This window comes from Raphanus sativus, chromosome 8, assembly GCF_000801105.2.
Source record: "Raphanus sativus cultivar WK10039 chromosome 8, ASM80110v3, whole genome shotgun sequence".
Taxonomy (NCBI): domain Eukaryota; kingdom Viridiplantae; phylum Streptophyta; class Magnoliopsida; order Brassicales; family Brassicaceae; genus Raphanus; species Raphanus sativus.
The window spans coordinates 700,635-722,061 of record NC_079518.1 but is presented as its reverse complement, the minus strand read 5'-3'; the positions used below and the strand labels follow the sequence as shown (position 1 = coordinate 722,061).

General features: G+C 38.7%; 5 protein-coding genes across 7 annotated transcripts; 1 reads left to right on the top strand and 4 right to left on the bottom strand.

Annotated features, from left to right (window-relative positions):
- Positions 1 to 64: 64 nt before the first annotated feature.
- LOC130498615 (uncharacterized) lies at positions 65 to 2,100 on the bottom strand. The gene is made up of 7 exons (XM_056992116.1): positions 1,653 to 2,100; positions 1,335 to 1,576; positions 1,152 to 1,248; positions 868 to 1,051; positions 663 to 744; positions 450 to 522; positions 65 to 342 (listed from the first exon to the last, which is right to left on the bottom strand). Exons 1-7 carry the CDS (start codon positions 2,067 to 2,069, stop codon positions 271 to 273), a joined length of 1,167 nt encoding a protein of 388 aa, XP_056848096.1. The 5' UTR covers positions 2,070 to 2,100; the 3' UTR covers positions 65 to 270.
- Positions 2,101 to 7,337: 5,237 nt separating this feature from the next.
- On the bottom strand, positions 7,338 to 11,167 carry LOC108820588 (transcription factor GTE4). 3 transcript variants are annotated; one of them, XM_018593559.2, is made up of 6 exons: positions 11,038 to 11,167; positions 8,470 to 10,939; positions 8,332 to 8,380; positions 8,128 to 8,238; positions 7,965 to 8,039; positions 7,338 to 7,770 (listed from the first exon to the last, which is right to left on the bottom strand). In XM_018593559.2, the coding sequence occupies exons 2-5, from the start codon at positions 10,627 to 10,629 to the stop codon at positions 8,002 to 8,004; spliced, it is 2,358 nt and encodes a 785-aa protein (XP_018449061.1). In that variant the 5' UTR covers positions 10,630 to 10,939; positions 11,038 to 11,167; the 3' UTR covers positions 7,338 to 7,770; positions 7,965 to 8,001. The 3 variants fall into 3 exon arrangements, with proteins under 3 accessions (XP_018449061.1, XP_018449059.1, XP_018449060.1); XM_018593557.2 differs by having other exon boundaries at positions 7,970 to 8,039; XM_018593558.2 differs by lacking the exon at positions 11,038 to 11,167 and having other exon boundaries at positions 7,970 to 8,039; positions 8,470 to 11,031.
- Positions 11,168 to 11,704: 537 nt separating this feature from the next.
- On the bottom strand, positions 11,705 to 16,544 carry LOC108820587 (110 kDa U5 small nuclear ribonucleoprotein component CLO). The gene is made up of 11 exons (XM_018593556.2): positions 16,394 to 16,544; positions 15,050 to 15,803; positions 14,902 to 14,970; positions 13,599 to 14,792; positions 13,414 to 13,512; positions 13,141 to 13,299; positions 12,911 to 12,996; positions 12,627 to 12,825; positions 12,428 to 12,538; positions 12,130 to 12,336; positions 11,705 to 12,041 (listed from the first exon to the last, which is right to left on the bottom strand). The coding sequence occupies exons 2-11, from the start codon at positions 15,788 to 15,790 to the stop codon at positions 11,943 to 11,945; spliced, it is 2,964 nt and encodes a 987-aa protein (XP_018449058.1). The 5' UTR covers positions 15,791 to 15,803; positions 16,394 to 16,544; the 3' UTR covers positions 11,705 to 11,942.
- Positions 16,545 to 16,742: 198 nt separating this feature from the next.
- On the bottom strand, positions 16,743 to 18,581 carry LOC130498301 (TOM1-like protein 2). Its single transcript, XM_056991535.1, has 4 exons — positions 18,428 to 18,581; positions 17,726 to 18,233; positions 17,363 to 17,653; positions 16,743 to 17,225 (listed from the first exon to the last, which is right to left on the bottom strand). Exons 2-4 carry the CDS (start codon positions 18,215 to 18,217, stop codon positions 16,872 to 16,874), a joined length of 1,137 nt encoding a protein of 378 aa, XP_056847515.1. The 5' UTR covers positions 18,218 to 18,233; positions 18,428 to 18,581; the 3' UTR covers positions 16,743 to 16,871.
- Positions 18,582 to 18,730: 149 nt separating this feature from the next.
- LOC108821172 (uncharacterized) lies at positions 18,731 to 20,364 on the top strand. The gene is made up of 5 exons (XM_018594217.2): positions 18,731 to 18,871; positions 18,982 to 19,157; positions 19,526 to 19,706; positions 19,807 to 19,913; positions 19,995 to 20,364. Exons 2-5 carry the CDS (start codon positions 19,030 to 19,032, stop codon positions 20,074 to 20,076), a joined length of 498 nt encoding a protein of 165 aa, XP_018449719.1. The 5' UTR covers positions 18,731 to 18,871; positions 18,982 to 19,029; the 3' UTR covers positions 20,077 to 20,364.
- Positions 20,365 to 21,427: the final 1,063 nt, after the last annotated feature.

The following is a 21,427-nucleotide window of genomic DNA, read 5'->3' as shown; positions in this document are numbered from 1 at the left end:
AGAAATGCAATTCAAGATCAACAAGACAAGCATGTAGAAGGTGACAAGTGCATTATCGGTGTACTTGGACGAAGAACAACTTGGATATTATTGAACATAATAACAATGTATCTTGGATGTTAACAAGACCATAACATAAAGTTGTTCCCTGGATCAACTCTAATGCATCTGTAACTCACAAGCAACAAAGCCATAAACATGCTAACAATAAGTTACTAATCTCTCTACTTTCAGAGTCCAATAAGTAAACGCCACACACTCATATTCATTTCATTTGGCTGGCCGTTCGAGACTTGAATTCTCACTCTCCATTGAGATTATGTGCGTGAGCCTATCGTAAACCTGTCATGATGATTTTCAATGAAAGTTATAAATATATACTTTAATCTATATAAAGTCGTCAGCAAGAATTTGTCAGCTCTGGAGACATGAACAAAGATGAAACATACCGCAGAAAGTTGCTCCTTGTCACTCTGTTTGTTGCTGCATTCATCCACTTCGGTGCCACATGATGAATCATACCTAGAGATGCATGGAATAAACTAATGTATTAGGCTAGACTGAAATGTGCAATTCTGATATAGAGAAAGGCAGTTAGCCGAGCTAGTTTTAATAAAAAGAAATTGATTCAAGCACCGTCTAGGTAGGATGAGTTTCCATACCAATCTCGGGGAATGCCAGCTATCTCCCGAGCTGAGTGGTTAAAAGGTCCCCTTAACTCAGCACCATACTCTTTAATCAAATCTGCACAGCACATGGGGTGGGTTACAAGATACTCATGAATCATGACGTTTGTACAAAATGAGTGGGGGGGGGACATGATGAGTTTAAAAAAAAAAAAGCATGAAAGAGAAGAGTTGTCAGTACCTTTAAACGTAGGGCAAGGAGCACGGTTCATCTTTTGACACACAGAGAGAAACCAGTCTACACCAACAGCCACATGTGCAATTTCCTCGTCAGCAATCGTTTCCACTATTTTAGAAGTCCTATGATCTCCAAACCCCATCAATCTTTTGACCAACCTAGGTCCAGCATCTAGTCCTCTAGCCTCCTATAATGCTAACTTGATATGAGATAAGGCTATGCTATACAGCAAAAGGCATTGAAAGCTGAAAACTTTATCACCTATCCCTAGTGGGAGGCACTACTACCTGAACAAGAGGGATAACAGCCAAGCGAGCAGCGACATTGCTTGATGTATTCTCGCATTCCCTCATCAACAAATTATTAGCCGGTATATCTCCATACCTTGCAGACAATAAGATGTTGTCTTGAAACAAAGTACACACACACACACACCAAAGTTTGAAACCTTGTTTAGAAAATGACTTAACTTGAAACCAAGCTCAGCGAGTCTCTGAGAACACCACATGAAGTGTCGACTCTCATCATCAGCAACATGAGCGAAGTCATCGAAGAAGTCGCGACCGAGAACGTGGAAGAAAGGGGAGAAGCGAGCAACAGTGTCCCAAGCCAAGTCGATAGCGTTGAGCTCGATGTGAGCGAGGGTGTGAAGCATATAGGCGTTGAGAGGAAGCGCTGAGTCTTTCGGACTTGGCACTTCGTTGGTCGGAACCTGCGTGTGGCTGATTAAAAATCCAACTGTCTGTATAAAAATCCAAACTTTGAGGGAGAGAGAGAGAGGAACATACAAGGAGAGGTTTGGGAGGGCGAGCGGGAGAGGAAGGGAGGTGAGAGATGGAGCCAACGGGGAGATTATTCTCACTGCAGCGCCAACGGGAGAAAGCTAAGTGTGAGATGTGGGATTTTGAGAGAGGGTCGGGTGTTGAGAGGACGAGAGCTCCGAGGTCAGCGAGAGAAGGGGCAGCGGAGACTAGACCGTTGAAGGTGGAGGAGGTGGAGTCAGAAGAAGAAGAAGGAAGGAGAGGACCGTTAGGTCCCCAGAGACGGAGGTCGTTGATGGGGCTGTTTCTCCAGTTGTCGAGACCAGACCAACGCTTGTGTTGCTGTGTCGGAGAAGAAGTGGAGGAGAAAGAAGAGAGAACAGTGAGAGAACGAGACAGAGAAGTGGTCGGGAAGGGACGGATGTGAATCAACATTCTAACCATTTCCTTCTTTCTTTCGGAGATGGTGAATCAAATTCTGTGGTGACCCGGTTGGGTTTCAAAAATTCTGTTATAACCCAATATTTTTTTTGTTTTTTATTTTGAATTAAATTTAAATGAAAAAGAGATTAAAAAGTCCACAAAACCTAAAAATTCAACTTATTTACCAATCTACCCAGTTAAATTCGAATCCAAACCCATAAATCCAGAACCCGGCCCAAACCCATTTGATTTTTTAATATTTAAAATTAATTTTATTAGTTATATTAGTTATATTAGTTATACAGTTATACTAATTATACAGTTGAACAAGTTATACAATTATACTAGTTGTACAGTTGAACAAATTGTACATTTTTATCAGTTATACTAGTTGTATAGTTGAAAAGGAAAACAGAGCTTCCCACTCAGATGGACAATGGTGGTAGTCAAATCTGAACGAAACCTTCGAGGTTGATATGTTCAAGACCAAACCGCAGATCCGTCATTTTTAATATGAAATAATGTTTTAATTATTGTATTAGTTGTACTAGTTGTACAATTTTCAAAAAAATACATCTTCATCTTTATATGATTTTGAAATCAAAGAAAAAACATCTATAAAATCAGGAGAACAGTAGTAGAAGAAGAATACAAAAGATAATATAAAAGCAATCACGAAACGGAAAAGAATCTGCAAGCATTCATGGTTGATGTTTTCACCTGTGTTTGAACCACTTACACTTTGTGGTGTGTTTTTACACTTCAGTTGTGTTTTCTTTGCAAATGAGTGATATAACCACAGTTACTAGTTTAACTACAATAATATTAGTTCCGCTGGCATAACTAGTTTAACTAGTTCAAACTAAGAAACATTTGAGTTGTTTTAACATTGGAAGGCAAGCTTCTTAATTTTGGAGATGACAAAGTTGTACCAGTAGAGGAATAATCAAGGATCCGAGAACTATTAGAGGAACTATGGGTCGTTTGTGAAGACAACAAGAAGAAAACTGTAGAGTTGATGTGATTCAGATCGAGTGGAAGAGAGCTATATTTGAGAGGGGGGGGGGGGGGGGTGAGACTGAAGTCGCTTTGCTGAAGACCAAGATTGTGGAGCTCGAGGCCGACCGGGATCAGCACAGATACAAAGATTCTCACGCCGACCGACATGAGATCGTGGGTAGTTATGGAAGGATCTTGGATCCCCTAAGAGAACAATGGATGAACAAGAAGAAGGAAGTTGCTGCAGAGATTCAACTTGATGAAGTGGTTACGAATATAGATCTGTTGAATGATATCAAACACGGAGGGTTGGTTGTGGAGGAGGAGATTGCTCGTTTTAGGGAGATGGAGAAGGATGGTGAGGCTGTCGTCAAACTGGCCGTTGTTCCGAGTCGTTCTATCTCTGGTCTCGACATCCCCCAAGTTTCAGAGGATTCAGTTGCCAGCAACCAGGCTGGACCATCGTTCGTCGGGGAAGAAGCCAGTTCTTGTTTATTTACCTAATATCCTTATTCTTCGAATTGTGTATCGGATTTGCATGTTTCTCTTTTGACTTTTCAAATCTTTTGCGATTTTGATATTCTATATATTTTTTCGACTTTGCGAATCTTTTGGGATTGTTTTGTTGTTCATCCATGGCATTAATTGGCGGTGGTGGTCTTAGGTAAAAACAATGACATGGTCGACTTGAATATGAAACTTGTGTTGTATTGCTTTTGTAGTTGTGTTTCTTTTATGTGTTTTCCATAGTATTGTTCAACTTGTTTGAACTTGATAGGATTTTGGTATACAGTGAACAAACAAGTGAACAAACCTTAAAATATAAGGTGTATCATGTAAACTTATGGGATGGTGTAATAATTTTCAAATTCTTTTTTTACTATTTGTAAATATTTTCATACCTAGAATCATATACTATGAAATCATTAATTCTATTAAAATATTTTCGGTGTATGTTTTTCAAAAATATAGTAAACAAACAAGTAAACAAACCTTTAAATTATAAGGTAGATTATGGAAACTTATGTGATTGTGTAATAATTGCGGAAGTGATAGGTGTTTAGAATGATTTATATTATATTATAAAGAGTTGACAAAAATTTGAAAAATTAATATACCATCACTTATGTTTATTTCATGTACCTTATAATTTTAAGGATTGTTTTCATGTTTTTCAACATTATTTTCGAAAAACATACATCGAACGTAATTTTAATGAACGAAGTGATAGGTGTTTAGAATGATTTATATTATATTATAAAGAGTTGACAAAAATTTGAAAAATTAATATACCATCACTTATGTTTATTTCATGTACCTTATAATTTTAAGGATTGTTTTCATGTTTTTCAACATTATTTTCGAAAAACATACATCGAACGTAATTTTAAGAAATTTATACGACCATAATATTTGGGCACATCTAGGTAAACCTTAAAAAGTGGTACAACTAGTGAAATCATAATTTTTATCTGGTACAACTAACATTTTCATTTTTGCCCCAAAAATACAACTATGTGTAATCTGGTATAACTGATTTACTAGTACAACTACATACTGGTACAACTACATAAAGTGGTACAACTACATAAAGTGGTACAACTGTGTGTTATTTATGTTCAACCATGTTTACCACGTTTTAAAACGTTTATCACGTTTTACAAATAGAAAACGTGATAAACAACTAACATGATAAACGTAATAACATGTAGTTGTACGAGTATTCTAGTTGTACAATCATATACATAGTTGTACCAGGTTCTCAGTTGTACAAATTTGTGCACAGTTGTATTTTGGTTGAAAATTTGAAAATTTTAGTTATACCACATACTAAATAAATATAGCTCAGTTGTACAACTCTAATTTATTTAGAAACCTATGCACATATACAATGGAATCATTAATTTTGTTAAAACATATTTGGCGTATGTTTTTCAAAAATATAATGAACAAACTAGTAAACAAACCTTTAAAGTACAAGGTAGATCATAGAAACTTATGTGATTATGTAATAATTACGAAAAAAATTGTTAAAACTTCAAATAAATAAGATGGATCATTCCAAGGACCTTCCAACTTGTCTAGTCTATTGTTGTTTTCATATGGAAAGCCGAATGGAATTTAAAATTTCTTAATTGAAAGAGTTGTACCAGTATTTTCTGGTTAGTATATAAACTAGTTGTTCTAGTTGTATTAGTATTATAATATATAGTTATACTAGTTGTACCAGTATTATAACACATAAACATAATTGTATGTCATATAAAGTTTTACTAGTTGTACCACTAGTTGTTCTAGTTGTATCTGAGAGAAACAACACATTACGAGTTGATTGTTTTTATTTCACATAGAAAATCAAATATAATTTTTAAATTTATATCTTCAATAAGTTGACCAGTTGTATATTTGATAACAAATTTTGTCTATTACAAAAGTTTGAAAACACATAAATAGCATCTCTAACACATAAATAAGTTCCACACACATCAGCAAGTCCAATAACACATAAATAAGACTCATTCATCACTTCATTTGTTACCACTTCCCTCGTTTCCACTTTTCTTGTTGTCGCTTCCCTTGATGATGCTTTCTTCGTTATTGATTTCTTTGTAATCATTTTAGATTTTTTTTTAGGTGTAAATATTGTATTTATGCATCTATTAACATATAACAGAGTTTGTAATGTACAATTAGAAAGTTTGGGGAGAAAATCATGACTTTTAGTATTTGTTTTCGGTTTATTTTAATTTATTATTTGCATTTTTGACTTATTTAAAATATACACTTGAGAAGTCTAGGGTGAAATTGTGAGGTTAATCATGCAATTTATAATGTTTGTGGCTGACTTGAAAATAATCAAGAGACAAAGGACCATCGTGCAATTCTGAAGAGGTCTGATCTGCACAATTAAAATGTTTAGGACTAAATCGAGAGGACCAATCTGTATCTTTTAATAATTTGGTCACATTCATAAACACTCAAGAGTTTGAGGACCTGTTTTGAAAATATTGAAGAAATCTCCATTGGAGGAGATCGAACTTGTCTTCAACGCGAACGACGGACGCGGGGCTGAGCAGCAGAGCAGGTTGGGTTTCACGGACAGGGGAGTCGGAGGTCGCAACGGTTCCAGCTCTTCACTGGGTCCTTGTCGCCGGCGAGGGCTGAGCCACTTTTACCACCTGAGATCGCAGAGGAGACGAAGTCGGAGAAGTTAATTCTGTCAAGGGATCATGTGGTGTTGCAGCTTGAGCAGTTACAGTTCAGATCAACAAACTATGAAGAAGATAAAGATGGAGGGACGTCCGCACAGAAAAGAAGAAAACGATGTGTTTCGTTTTTTGTTTTAATTTTATTTTTTATTTAGGATATAAATGTAAATTAACATGTCATAGGGTCATATAGAATGACTTGGGTTGTAAGAGAATAAGATGAAAGGGTCATGTGTCATATGAGAATAATGTCCGGAGATGGTTCACACCACCACTCCCCCACACAACACTCTTAAATCTTGTTCAATATTACAACAATGCCCCTAAACTATTTCTTTTACCAAAAGAAACCTCCTGACCAAACAGTAAAGAAACGTCGATAAGACTTTCATAAGCCTAACGACTTCACATCACTAACACAATGACATCGTCATCGAACAAGTCCACAGGATTCTTTTTCTTTAGGTGATGCTGTACATGTAGGGCTGGGAATTTTGATCAAAGCCTGCGGGTCCCGCTTTGATCCGCCGCGGGGCGGGTGCGGGTCGAGCAATTTGAAATTTTTGAATTGCGGGTACGGGTACGGGTTAATATTATTTTAAGCGGGGCAGGTGCGGGTTAGCCGAGCGGGTACCCGCCAACCCGTATATTTTTAAAAAAATGTTTTTTTTTTAAATTAATTTTAATTATAAATGCATTATTTTAATATTATTTTTAAAAAATAATTAATATATAATTAAAATAATTATTTTTCGTAAAAAATATATAAAATATATAAAATTTTAATTATTTTAATATTATTTTTTAAAAATAATTAATATATAATTAAAATAAATTATTTTTAATATAATTATTATTACCCGCGGGTCATGCGGTTTACCCGTGGGTTTTAGCGGGGCGGGTGCGGGTTTAAGATATTTGGTTCGCGGGTTATACGGGTCGGATTTTTGAATCCAAAATAATCATTCGATCCGTGGGTCGCGGGGCGGGTCGGGTTAACCCGCGAACCCAGGCCTATGTACATGTGTTAGATCGAATCAGAAAGATAGAAGAATGGGACATGTACTTTTGGGAAGCAAAGGAGAAAACAAAGCTACAAAGTGGTCACAAACTCACAACCTTACAATACACAAGTCATCAAGAATCCATAATCTGTTGTGATGCTTTTTTTGCTGATTCAAAAGCCCTAAACTAAAAACGTGAAACAGTCAACCAACTAAACCTGCTAAAGACCAGAGGCAGATAGATATACAAAAGTGCAGAGACGAACCAAACCAGCCCCTACCGTTACATCTAAACGTAGATAGCCACACAGCTACAGAATCCTACCAATTCTAAAAGAAAAAATATTAGATTTTTCTTTTTACTCTAACAGTCATCATAGGAATATAATACAATCTTTCCTTCCACAAAACCCAACCACTCTGTAATATTTCTGCCTCAGGCATGTACGTCATATCATCCTTAACCTCCCAAATGCTCTTCTAGCTCTACCTTCCATCTTTTTAAACGCCCTGTTTCACCACATAGCATCAAGACTCTGGTTATATAAAAAATATTACAAGTTTACAACCATATATCAAAACAGGGACACGTAAGCTGCCGTTGAAAAAGATTCAAATAACAATAGTGTCATTTAGCAAACAATCAACAAAAGCTTCTTATTAACAGATCAACAATGGATGATACTGATGGATCTTTGGATGACCTTACATATTTTTCACCACCAAAGTCTCTAGGTCTGATCATGATCCAGATGACGAAGAGCTATCGCTGTCAGAATCTGCCGTGCAGACAAACAACAGAGGCCTGTTAGTAACAAAAATCACAACAGCACCAATTAGTTAGGTAACTCAAAGAAAAGAATGTACCACTAGAAGAGCTGGAACTACTGGAAGAGCTGCTTGAACTACTTGATCTGCTTGTCTCGTTGTTTTGTTTCTCCACTTGAGAAGGTAATGCTGTAGGGAGCGTCTTTTTAGCTGATACAAAAAAAAATCAGAAGCAATTATAATCCCAAAGTAGTTCACACCATACAGAGGAAAGTGCAAGTCACAAATATCCTACAAAATTACCTGTGTTGCCACCTTCCCTAGAAAACTCACGTGCCACCGGTGCTGGAGCCTGTAATAAGCCACGTGAACATACAAATTAAATTAAAAAAAAGTAAAGTAAACAGAACGAGGAGTGAATTCTCTCAGAAGTACAAGTACCATTTGTTGTTGGCTGTTTTTCTCGGCTTCTGCTCTAGCTTGAATGGCTAACTCAGCTCTTCTCTTTTTCTTGCTCAATCCCTTTTTGTAGTTGGTTACAAATCTGTCCAACTCCCACAGAGTCTCCGGATCAACACTATCAATGTCTACTTCAATTTCTTCATCCCGTAGCTTCACAGCAGTGTTCCTCTTGTTAACAATTTGTACAATCGCATCTAGTTTTTCCGGAGGCAAATTCTGCAACTGGCCGCTAAGCTTCTGCTTCTCTTCGTACGTCATATCTCTTTTATTTGGTTCGTTTGCCTTTGGCTTCTTCAGAGCAGGTGTCCTTCCAGAAGGTGTTGCACTGGTCGGTGTTCTGCCAGGCGTTGTTGTTGGTTTTGGGTGCTGCAAGTCAGAAGGGAGACTACTCCAATCCATTGTATTACTCACACTGATAGGCGGTGGCGGCATTGTAGGACCCAATCTAGACCTCATTGTAGAAGCTGGAAGATTCATCTCATAACTAGTGGCAAATCTCATTTGACGATTATAATCTGCCTCTATGACAGCCCACCTTTCCTCAAACATCTGTAAGAGCACTTCCGCCATTATATGGACATCTTGTCCTGGTGGGTTGTATGTCATGGCATTGTGGAAAGTAAGTCTGACATCCTCTGCAAATTCTCTTGGCGACTTGTACAGATTATTTGTTAACGCTGACTTGACCGTTCCCAAATCCATAGGGTGTTCGATAATGGCGAAGTAATCATGCAAACCAAGACCCTTCACGTCTACAGGAGCATTGAACACCCAGCCATGCTTATGCTTCATCAGCCTTTCTAGAAGAGCACTGCAATTCTTGAAAACTTTAGAGCCTGCACCAAAACCATGCCCAACCTCCCCTCCGTGCTTCTTTCCACTTGATTTTGATTTCTTGTTACTCTCTGCGGGAGGCAACTTGTCACCAAGTAAAAACTCTGAAGTTCTATAAAACTGATTTGCCTTAGGTGTTCTTTTCTCTTTCTCCACATGCTCATGGACTCCCTGATTATTCTCCATCACTGATATACTTAGTTGATTTAAAGGCCTTGGTGGTCTGATGACCTCACGAGGAAGTCCATCAGATGCGAACCCTGAAAGGACCCTTCCTCCTCCGTTATTAGTATTAGTGCTAGCCAAAAGCCGAGAGTCATTATATGCACCAATCTCCCCCTCTTTGTCCTCTATCTTCTTTACCAAATCTCTGACCACGTTAAGCTGATCTTCGAGCTTCTTCCTAATCTCCTCTTTCTCTTGCTTCGACTTGGAGGGTACATGTATCTTTGTGCGTCGTCCATCTACGTCCTCTTCCATTGGCATGCTTTCAGCAGCAGTAGCATGGATGCTCTGAGCAGAATCAGATGTAACACCTGCTGGATGTTGGGCATCAGTGGCACCTCTTGCAACAGCGTTTTCAGGATGGGCTTCTTTTATTAGGTTATCTGCACCAACCACATGAACATCTTCATCAGAAGAAACTTCAATGGGATTCTTGTCAACAACAACAACAGTATTGGCATCTTCCGCAGATATGGTCTCAGAAGGTGCTTCAAGAGCCTTCTTGTCAACAATCATGGCAGTAACATCTTCTTGAGCAAGGCTTTCCTTGATAGAGTTCTCATCAACAACCACTGTATTGACATCATCTTGAGCTCTGTGGCTTTGAGAGAGTACTTCCCCAGACTTGTCACCAAGAATAGTGTTCGCATCATCCTGAACCAAAGGATCAGAGACAGGTTGAATAACGCTCTTATCAGTAGGGGCTGCCAAACTAGCATCATCCTGAGGTTCGGCTTGAGTAAATGCTTCAACAAGAGGCTTGTCAATCACCTTCTCAGAAACATCACCAGCAGCTGAGTCTTTAGCTACAATGGACACAGCGTCTCCCAGAGAATTGGTCTCGAGAGGAGGAGCAGCCTCAAGAACAGGACTCTTCTCAGACTCTTGAGCAAGAGTTTCAGGAGGACTCTGACGATTGTTTTCTGATTTCCCCTCTGGTTTCTCGCGGCTATCACCATCAAAGGCAAAGAAGGGTGAAAATTTCCTCTGACCTTTACCTTTCCTCGTGTAAACTTTAACCTTTTGCTTCTCTCTTGCTCCACCATCGGTTGCTTCTCCATTAACAGGCTCTGAAGCCATACATATACTCTTCAAAAACCCTAAATTTCACGCCTTTTGTTCTTCTCAATTGATTTGCCCTTTCCTCACTTCCCTGGTTTGATTCTGACTGATGCAGCTCAAATTAGAAGCCTGAGAAACCCTAATTATCGTTCGATTCAGAGAGTGAGCAAGCAAAAGGGCCCACGAAAATTGGGGTTTTGCTGTCCCAGAGGTGAATTTGACGCAACGAGTGGATAGAATCTCTGAGAAATTTTGGAATATGTTTTTGACGAGAAGGGAGACAAATTAGGTCACTGGAATCTCTCTGAGCTTCGAGATCGACACAAACCTTGGGGGAGAAGAAGGAGGAGAAAAGGATGAGGTGAGAGACGAAAGCAGAGGAAGGTATGCGAAAGCAATTATTGAAATCGGAGGAAGCAAGCTTACCTTCGAGTTCGGGAGAGAGAAGGCGCCGCCGAGAGAGAGAGAGAGAGAGAGAGAGAGAGAGAACAACAACCCGCGTTTGAGTTTGCTTTTTCTTACCCGACCCGGAGCTTTTTTAGGTTTGGTTGGTCCGATCGACAGCTAATCAGTTTGGCAAAAATCATTACAAAGCTTTAAATATAAGCACTCAAGTGAAAGAAAAAAAGAGAAAAAATTGATCATATATTTCCTAGATAATTTTTGAAAAGTATGCTTTATAACTAAATTCTACATTTTAATTTTAATTTTTTTATCAATGTTTGAATATTTTAAATCATTACTTTTTATATGTAAAAACAAAAGAAACCTACCACTGTTCATATAAAGTGCTATATCATTAGTTATTTTCTACATTCCTTTCTAATTTATAATCAAAGTTTTAATTAAAAGTTTTATATGTACTTGTCATTATCAAATCAAATAACTTAGATATTAGTTATTTATCTACACTTTTGACTTTAAAGGTTATTCCCTTTTTATCAAACTTTCAAAGTGTAATTTTAACATTATTTAATATTTTTGTCATAAAATCCTGCTAATCATGTGCAAGTAGTAATGTCCATCTCTAGTGTCATGATAATAACTTCTTTCAAATATTGCGTCATCACTCATCAGCATGATGCAAATCAACTCACGTGAAACCTTTAGACATGTTCATTGAACAACTTGATTAATAACAGACATTACAAGAGAAATTTCACATGGCTGGTAAAGCAAGTGTACTAGTAGCATGCAAATGATACATGAACTTTAGTGTTGGAGAAATTTGGATTTTGTTATTTCTTGTCTACTCCCATTCACACATAAAAGAGTCGAAGATACTACTAGTCCTGCATCTAAGCTCACGAGTTGGACAAGAAGAGACGATCTCACATCATTTGGAGATGCATATCACCCGTCTGCTGCGCTAGCTCTACCATCATGGCTTCATCGAAGAACTTGTTCCCGCTTACGTCCTCACTCATTCCCTACAAAACCCAACACCATTTAGATGACCGTTAGAGACTAAAAACAGATGAAGAAATATCATACTTTGAACGATCTGAGAGCAAATACCTTTCTACGGCGGGTCTTGACCATGAACTCACGAGCTAGGTGCTGAATGGGAGCTGGCTCAAGTGGGCGCAATAGGATTGATTTGTCGAGAGGATCTCCAGGAACTATGGCCCAGTGATCAAAGACTGATACGCAGAAGGCTTGTCCCTGTGTGTGGTACCTGAGATCTGTCTCAAACCCGAATGACTCTATCACTGGCAGGAAAGCCTGGAATCATCACGACAACAAGACAATCGATCAATGAATCACTCTATTAGATGATGGAACACTTGTTCAAACATATTAGAAACAAACCAACCTTCACGATATACGCAGGGGTACCAGGCTGAGGAACATCCGAAGTCACGTGGCCACGCCTACGTGACAGAACAGTGTAGATGGCAGTAACGCAGTCTATCGGTGTTTGTATCTGATACAAAAACAAGTCAATTGTTACAAAAGGAAGAATGTAAAAGAGCAAAAAGTAAGGGGAAAGAGTCTAGAAGGGGATATCATACCTCAACATAGTAGACAGGTTCCATGAGCCTCGGAGTCGCCATGAGAAAGGATGAGTAAGCAACACGACGTGCTGTTGGAATCATCTGACCAGATCCTCGGTGCAATGGCTCTGGTGCTATCCAGGAATCAACAATCTTGAACTTGACATTCCTGATGGGCTCATCACACAGTGGTCCTTCTCGCGCCCCCCACTGGAACCTGTCAAAACATAATAACGAAGTCACTGAAGCGCAGGCAACAAAGATGGAGCAAAAGGAAAGTGTAGCAGAAGAAAGACGATTACCCTTGAACAATGGAGTCTTTCACTGCCATCATCAAGTTCTTGTCAACCTCAGTTGGGAGCGTGTCATCCAGTAAAATATTCGGACCCTGATCAGTAAGAAACCAACAGTCAAGATATGAATTAGCCAAAACACGTTACACTTGCTAGAGCCATATCACAAAGCAACCATAAAGATAAAGCGAGGGCTGAAAATTTTTGGGCTTTTAAGAAAACAAACAATGCATTTTCACCTGTTTGTCAGGGCCAAACGCCCAAATGGAACGTGCTGCAAGTAAATCCCAGTCATATTTCGTCTTGAAGAAGTCCCCGAGTTGTTTTCTGTTCCAGTCAATGCTTACGACACCATTCTCAATGTCCTCTGCAAGTCCTCTATCCAATGGCTCTGCGATCTTTGGCATGAAGCAGATATCAAATTAGCCACAAAAGTAATTGTGCTTGAGCACTATACCAAACATCTCAGTCCTATACATAAGGAGTAATAGAGGAAAGGGAAGATCTCTTACCATAGTTATTTTGTTCTTTTTGTTCGGTGTCTCAGCAAAACACTTCATCGACGAAGATTCAACCACTGTCTCACAAAAGGAAACAACCGGATCTGCGACCTACAAATTAAAGAAAGTGAAATGAAGTTAAAGACCCAAACAAACAAATCACAGTGAACGACCAAATTAGAAAAACAATTACATACCTTTACTTCGACCTCTGAATAGAGCTCCCTGAGGTCCTTCATGATAGAATCCAGGTACAGCTCCCCTGTGCCTAGAATAGTATGTTCACCAGACTCCTCAACTTTGGTAATCGCAAGGGGATAGCTTTTGCTAATCTTCCTAAGCCCTTCCACCATTTTAGGTAGCTCACTAGGATTCAAAGGCTCAGTAGCAGTCTTGACAACTGGAAGAGTATTAAACTGGAGAGCCCGGAATATGAAGACGTCTTCATCGTAGTTCTCATTGCAGAGCGTCGCCGTCTTCATGATAGACGCATCCACGCCTTCAATCAGAACCCATGAACCGGGAGGGGCACTGCTTACAGGAATCCTATACCTCGCTTGGTATATCCACAGCTTGGTCACCTCTTTGATAGTCATGTCCTCTTCATCTTCAGGTGAATACCCTTCTCCAAGTACACGTACGCTTTGCCCTGTTTGAAGTGTACCGCTGTAAACTCTTCCGAATACATCAAACACACTAGTATCTGATTTGGGGTATAGCTTTGTCACATTAACCATGAGAGGTCCAGACGGATCACATTCTACCATTGCTTCATAAATGGCAGAATCTTTGGGTCCAGTGTATGCGTGGTCCACTTTCCTAGCTGCAGCCTCTTTGGGAGAAGGAATGTGCTTTACCAACATATCAGTGAAGCCTGATGACGAACCAAAGACTGAGCTACAGGCTAACCTAAGTAGAGGTCTGACGTTCAGCTTATATGCACTATTACTCAGGGTCACTCCCAGTTCTGCAAGGGTGGTCTCTACACTCTTCTTATGCTCACCTATCACTTGACTGTATATCTTGTATAGAGGCTCTAGAATAAACTGAACAAATGCTCTTTCCCCACCACCTACTGGAGGACTTCTCTTGAACGCCCGAGTATCAGGGTGATAATACACATCTCCCCAAAGCTTAGATGCAAACTTATCCACGTCCATGTCCACCCCATGAAGCTTCGAATACAGTTTAGCAAAAGACTGCAGAGTGAAGGACCATCCGGCAGTACCACTGGCAAAGCACACGTTTCCAGCTGCAGGGTCTATAAGGGGCAAGTTTCCAGCAGTCGTCGAAGCAGCAGATATGTGGTTATTAATGACTTCAATTGTATGCCTCAGCTTGTAATAAGCATCCCTTGGAGGTAGTTTGAGCTCGGTAATAAGCCTGTCAACCTGATGGAGAACAAAATCGACATATTGCAAAGGTCAAGTAGACTGTATAGAAATATAAATCTCACAACGCATCTCAAATTTACAAATTAAAGATAGCATGGAAACGTACCTTGTTGATCACAACAACAATAGGAAGATGGTCCTGGATTGCATGTCTTATAGCCCTCTCAGTGTTCACCTAAAGAAAGACATATCGTTAATACAAGTAACAAATTTCAAATAACAACTTTAGCTTTAAAAAAAAAGCAAACACTTACCATCACTCCTTCAGCAGCGTCAACAATTAGAACAGCACCATCAGAGAGTCTTAGAGAAGCAGTCATTTCATCAGAGAAATTCACATGACCCGGAGTATCTATGACATTGCACAGATATGATTTAGACCTGCTGTCCTCAAGGACAAGCGACATCGGAACCGCCTTGATCGAAATGTTCCTCTCCTGCTCATCAACTCTTGTATCTGTATACTTCATGTGCTTCTCGTTCTTAGCATTAAAAGTAGACATATGGTGCGTCTGCTCTACCAACATATCCATGAAGACAGTTTTCCCATGCTGTATATGACCCACAAGAGCAACATTCCTCATAAGCGCTGGATTAGACATGAGGCCGACGAGAAACTGCGTTGACACGTAAGTCGTGGAATCCTTCACCCCAACCTCGAATCTGACATCTCTGACAGGTTTGATAATCGGCATCTCGAGAGGCTGCTCATCCTCATCCATGACTAACGTCTCAACGTCCTCCCCGTAGACTTCCTCCGCGGTAGGATAGTACTTCTTATCCTCAGGGAGAACAATCTGGTTATCCATCTCCACGTCATTGATCGTGGTGATCCATCCGTTAGAACCCCCAGGCCCACGCTCTCCATCTGATCCATCCTCTTCAGGCTGCTTATCCTGGAACTCCTCGTCTTCTATTTCGTCATCACTCTCTCTGTCGGACTCGATCTCAGGTCCAATGTAGTTACCAAACTCATCATACAAGCTATCATCCATCTTTAATGTAAACCTGTCAAAAAGAATCCCATCAGAAATGCGAATTCTCTAGCGCAGATAAACTATAAACATAAAATGCCTCAAACTCAAATCAGAACAACACAACAAAAGCTAGCTTGTTCATAAGAAAGCTGCAACGTTTTTCATTTCATCTGAAACCCAAGAGCCACTAACTCCCCCCCCCCCTAGTACTATAAAAACATTAACACTTAAATATACAAAAAAAAAAACAATTCTCGGATCTGGAAAAAAATGCTAAGGAGTAATGCAGCGTAAGACATGAAACCCAGACGCTATCACCACAACATCAAGGCGTAAAAACGAGCTAACAATCAAAACGGTAAGCACAATCGCCATAAACGGAAACGAAGGATCCTATCGTAGTTTACCAAAGCGTCTGTGAGAGTACCAGGCAAAACCCCAAGCTCTAATCAAATTAGAAACCAAAGGTAACTTGGACTAGAGAAAAACTCTAAGCTCGCGAATCATCTACATCTACAAACTTGAGCTAGCTTGAACTCGAGTAAAACCCTAAGCTAGAATCAACCACAAACTTCTCGAGATGATAGCGAAAAAACAGAGTTAAGGAGTGAGAGGACGAACCAGTTGGGAAGTGCGAGATGCGAGCGAACGGCGAGACGAGGGTAGAGAGTGAGAGGTGAGAGAAGGATTGCTCGGCGATTCGGTTCGTCCGAGACTCTGAGCACTGTTGTGTTTAACGGAGCCGTCGAAGAGAAAAAGGGAGAGATTTTAGAGTTAGGTTTATAACAGAAAAGCCTCTAGCTCAGGAAGAGGTTTCAGAGTTAAGTTCTAAGATTGAAGCCTCTAACCCAGGTAGAGGGTTATAGATTTAGAAAATACTTACTAAAACACCAAACGTAAATGATGAATACATACGATGGCGGGTGAAGATTCGCCTTTATAATGTCAAGAGAAACAATAGCAAAGAAAATGAAGCTAAGAAAGGTTCCATAAACATATAGTAGAAAGTACATTGCAGAAGTAAACATCAAAAGAACAATGAAATCTTCTACAACATTCTGATAACCATGTCGTAAGAAGACAAACATATCAGAGTTGCTCATTTCTCATCTTCATCACTGGATAACCCGAGTTCTATTTTCACCTGCTTATCTTCTTTACCAGTCTTGTTGGAGGATCCTGGTGATTCTGGATGTTCATCCTTTTGTTTCACAAGATGTTCTTCTGTTGGTTTCGGACCACCAGCATCTTTGCTTCCTGATGATTCTTGGTCCACCACGGACAACGCCTTCTTCTTAGTTTCATCGTAAATGGATAGAACGCGTTGGAGCTCATCGTTCAGATGCAGAGCCTCAAAAAGAACACTCTCATCGTCTGTTGTGCTCTCTATGATCATTTGAATCAACGGTTGTGACTGCTTGCATTTCTCCATCAGGCTTACTGTTAGCTCGTCCTGTAACCATAACATATAAGTTAAACACCATAACTTATCTTTGTTGTGTCAATCTCAAGTTAAGATTCAATCTTTCCAGACTCAAAAATAACTGTTCAAGGAGGTATGTTTGCATGAGTGGATAACGCATAGATTACCTCTGTGTGATTCGGCTTTCCATCAGTGTTCAACATGCTAGAGAGCAACTCGAGGCTGTTCCGTGTAATCTCAATCTGTTCTTTCTTATCCTTGATCGATAAGTTCCCAAAGTTATAGTCAAGAAGACCACCATCATGGTCCCCACGAGCCTGTTCTTGATTAGGAGGAACCGGATAGCTACCAGGTGGAGGAACTGGAACAGGGCGTTGCATGAGAGACTCCAGAGAACTCTGTCCCGCCACTGGATTCTCCTCGTTACGAGCGTTCAAACCATTCTCTCCCTCCAGGCTCTTAACAAACAAATAAGAACATTAACAAAAACCACTTTGGATCATAAGATTCAGAGAGGATCTTAGTTATACCATATAAGTCTGCTTGAAAACAGGAAGATAAGCAAGATCTTTAGACCGTCCCCAAGCTCTAATAAGCTGAAAAGCTCTGCTCCTGTTCTCGGAATCAGCTTCACCGTTCTTAACCAACCAAACCATCTCATCAAGAACACCCTCAGAAGCAACTTCAGAGAAAATCCTCTCACAGTTCATAGCACAAGCCTCGAGAAGCTCAAGGCTCAGCCTCTGGCTCACGGGGCTTTTGTTATTACCAGAGATCTTCCTCTTGATGGCTCTGACGATCTCGGCGGCGTTGAACTCCTGGCTGTTGATCTGAGCGCATATCCTCATGTTCATTCCCCAGTTAGGCTCCTCGAGAGTCTCGAGAGTTGCTTCGTCAACCATTTTTGATTCCAGGGTCGGAGCTTGGAGGATGTCTTTGAACTTCTCGCTCACCATCCTGCTCATCTGAGCTCCTCCTGTCTTCAGCTTCTCTCCCCACTCAGCTATCTTCAATTTGTCCATCTTTCTTATGATTCACCTGTACAGAAATAAAATAAAAATACAAACTTTATCGATTCATTTTCGTTTTCGAGCTGTAATCGATCTAACAGTATGAGATTCGAATAGAGATTAACCAACCAAAACTTTCAGATTCTATTCACAATAATTAAATTTGGATCTATTAGTGATCATTGAACATAGATGAGAATCTGAAGAAGAAGATGAGAGAACCTGAGATGTAGTAGATCAAATCTTGTCGAAAAATCTTGTCTTGTTTGGTGTCAAGCTTTGAACCTGTCGGACCGAAACGTTAGTAGCAGCAAAGAGGAGAGGAGAAAGGTTGTGATACACGTGGCATGTGGAGAAAGTCCATACGGTTTTTAGTTTCAGATCCTTTCGTTTCGTGGGGGGGCTAACGTGTCAATGTTTTAATACAGGGCGATTATCGAAACATGAGAATAGTTACGGGGGCCAATTTGATAAATTATTTTTTCTTTTTCGTATTGGCTGAAGAAAGAAAAAAACACCGACGCGGCAAAAGTGTCCGTCCTTTCCGATCAACAGAACAGAACCTCTCTTTCTCTCTTCAAAGGGTTTTGGAAGATGGCGTACATATCGAATTGGGTACGATACATGGCTCACAAGCTGGAGTACTCTCTCACTCTCAGCCTCAAGGTCTCTCTCACTTTGCTTTCTGTCTGCCTTGCCCTTTAGGATTTGATCCAATTTTCGAATTGACTTGTATGATTTTATCATCCTTTGAGTTGTTCAAATGTATGTGACAGAATCATACAAAAGGGAAGCTAATTGATCGGGAATGAATTGGTGTTGTCATGAAGAACCTAGTCTATGGAAGGATCACCTACTTGCATTCAGTTAAAGGAGCAGAGATGGCCCCAACCATGGGAGCACATGATAACAACACACTCCTTGTCCGTAAGCTACCTGATGTTGATACAAGGTATGTTAAGTTTGGGAGTTGCAAGTAGTTGTTGGAGACAGAGAGGGAATAAATGATTCAAAATTGAAGATTTGTAGTGGATGACAAAACCAATTAGATAAGCGTTTATGATCGTTGTGAGGAGGAGCTAAGTCTAATTTTCGCTGACCTTAACTTCAACGTTCTGTCGGTCTACTGTGATGATTAACATTTATAGACACTGCCGAAAAGCTTAGGTTTTTTTTTTTTGTTTGTAGAATGTGAAGTAAGGTAGATAGGTATGTCTACTTACTTTGACAGGTTTAGTTTAACAGAGTAGAGTTGGTTGGCACAGACAACTGCTTTTGTAAAAGTGACGCCCATCTGGATATCTTTTTTTTTTTGTCTAGGTATGTTTCCGTTGGAGATGCTGTTGTCTTGAAAGACCCGAATGAGACACATAAGTATCTAGTCAGAAGACTAGCAGCTTTAGAAGGATCTGAAATGGTATCAAGCGATGAGAAGGAGGAGCCTTTTGTTCTCGAAAAGGATCAGTGCTGGGTCGTAGCTGATAACCAAGAGAAATCTAAGGTACAACACCCCCACATTGTTGTTGTTGTTGCTTATCCTTGTAGTCTGAACCTTTTTATAATTTGGTGTTGTATTTGTCGTCCAATGGGGGTTTTAATAGGAAGCATATGATAGTAGAACATTTGGTCCGGTTTCACTGGCGGACATAGTAGGAAGAGCTATATATTGTATGAGGACAGCTGTGGATCATGGTCCAGTAAGTAACAGGTACGAGAAGAGCTTATCGTTTATTCTTTAATTGATCTTTCTGTTATTTTTCTCTTACTAAGAACTATATCTCTGTAACAGTGAATTTTCCATGCAAGAGGATTCTCCAATCCTGGCGGTAGAACTTGACGTTGATGAATTGGCTAAAGACCACAAGGCCTAGTACTAACAAGGAACCTTGTTGCAATCATTTCACCGACTCTTCTTTGTGTCCCTTTGTTTCCCTTCTAAACTCCAATTTAGATTCAACTGGAGTCTAGATATTTCTGGCAAATGTTGGCCATTTATTCTGCGCCTCATACGGATTCTTGTTTAAAGTGTTGAGGAAAAGATACTTTATAGCTTCTTCCTCTATAAATAAACAACCAGAATCCATACAGATCAATACTGTACCATAAAACATAATCTGAAATTTAGATTTTACTTCGGTTAACTAAGGTGAGTTAGTCAATTCAGAAATTCAACCGAATTTGAAAGAATTGAAGTGCCATTAAATTATGTTGTTATTTAGTTATGTATTTCATCAATTCTTTAAAATTATTGTGTTATTGTATTATGTATCTGAAATCATTCTACAAAGATATTTATATATTTGTGTTATTCAATTCACTAATTTTTTAATTTTATCAAAATATTTGTATTATTCAATTTTTGGTGGAATTCATGAAATTGTATTTGAAAAAAATAATGAAAAATTATTATAAAATATAAAGAAACCATTCTTAAAATTTAAACTAGGATTGAAGATAATTATCATTTTGACGATGTGACAAAAGTATATTACTTGCAGTGATTCATATTATAGTGGAGAAACAAATTTTTTTATATGCTGATATAGTTTTATCTCTAAATTTTTCTAGTGATATAAAATAATTTATTATTATTATTTGTTAGTAGATTTTTTATTCAACTTTTTTAAAAAATGACTTTTTATCTATATGTTACAAAACAATTATGGTTTTATCATTTTTACCTGTAAAAAATGTTTCTTCTTTGTGTATTTTTATCTAAAGATTCAAAAAGTTCATAAATTTAAGGGAATTGGTTTCTATCAAACTCAATTGTATTCTCTTAAAATCTAAAATAAAAGTATTAGACAAATACACCAAAATACTTTGATGTTAGTTTAATGTTTTACAATATTATATATGATTCGCCTTTTTGTCTATATGATGTGACTTTATTTGTTTATTGTTTTGAAGAATTTAATAGAATAAAAACATACAATGACAAAAAGGACTAGAATAGGAAGAATGTGATTTAAAAAATCGGTTTACTTTGGCCTTTGAAAACCAATACATTTTCTTTTATTATATTGCTGGTTCTTATAGTAGTTTTTATTGAACTTTTTAAAATGTTCCTTCTTTTTGATTTTATATAAAGATTCAAAAATTCATAGAAGTTAAAAGAATTGGTTTCTATCAAATTTAATTGTGTTCTTTTAAAATCTAAAATAAAAGAATTAGAAAAATGCACCAAAATCGTCATCATTATTTATGTCTTCAATATAATAT

Excerpts from the sequence above, each read along its gene's own strand:
- LOC130498615 (XM_056992116.1), bottom strand. The coding sequence starts at position 2,069 with ATGGTTAGAATGTTGATTCACATCCGTCCCTTCCCGACCACTTCTCTG. Across the intron at positions 1,249-1,334 it reads CTCGCTGAGCTTGGTTTCAA|GTATGGAGATATACCGGCTA; the intron begins GTTAAGTCATTT and ends ATTGTCTGCAAG. Across the intron at positions 745-867 it reads TCCTTGCCCTACGTTTAAAG|ATTTGATTAAAGAGTATGGT; the intron begins GTACTGACAACT and ends TGTGCTGTGCAG.
- LOC108820588 (XM_018593559.2), bottom strand. The coding sequence starts at position 10,629 with ATGGCTTCAGAGCCTGTTAATGGAGAAGCAACCGATGGTGGAGCAAGA. Across the intron at positions 8,381-8,469 it reads AAAACAGCCAACAACAAATG|GCTCCAGCACCGGTGGCACG; the intron begins GTACTTGTACTT and ends GGCTTATTACAG. Across the intron at positions 8,239-8,331 it reads TAGGGAAGGTGGCAACACAG|CTAAAAAGACGCTCCCTACA; the intron begins GTAATTTTGTAG and ends TTTTTGTATCAG.
- LOC108820587 (XM_018593556.2), bottom strand. The coding sequence starts at position 15,790 with ATGGATGATAGCTTGTATGATGAGTTTGGTAACTACATTGGACCTGAG. Across the intron at positions 12,539-12,626 it reads AACCTGTCTACTATGTTGAG|ATACAAACACCGATAGACTG; the intron begins GTATGATATCCC and ends TTTTTGTATCAG. Across the intron at positions 12,042-12,129 it reads TCAAGACCCGCCGTAGAAAG|GGAATGAGTGAGGACGTAAG; the intron begins GTATTTGCTCTC and ends TGGGTTTTGTAG.
- LOC130498301 (XM_056991535.1), bottom strand. The coding sequence starts at position 18,217 with ATGGACAAATTGAAGATAGCTGAGTGGGGAGAGAAGCTGAAGACAGGA. Across the intron at positions 17,654-17,725 it reads TTTTCAAGCAGACTTATATG|AGCCTGGAGGGAGAGAATGG; the intron begins GTATAACTAAGA and ends TTGTTTGTTAAG. Across the intron at positions 17,226-17,362 it reads GAAAGCCGAATCACACAGAG|GACGAGCTAACAGTAAGCCT; the intron begins GTAATCTATGCG and ends TTATGGTTACAG.
- LOC108821172 (XM_018594217.2), top strand. The coding sequence starts at position 19,030 with ATGAAGAACCTAGTCTATGGAAGGATCACCTACTTGCATTCAGTTAAA. Across the intron at positions 19,158-19,525 it reads CTACCTGATGTTGATACAAG|GTATGTTTCCGTTGGAGATG; the intron begins GTATGTTAAGTT and ends TTTTTTGTCTAG. Across the intron at positions 19,707-19,806 it reads ATAACCAAGAGAAATCTAAG|GAAGCATATGATAGTAGAAC; the intron begins GTACAACACCCC and ends GGGTTTTAATAG.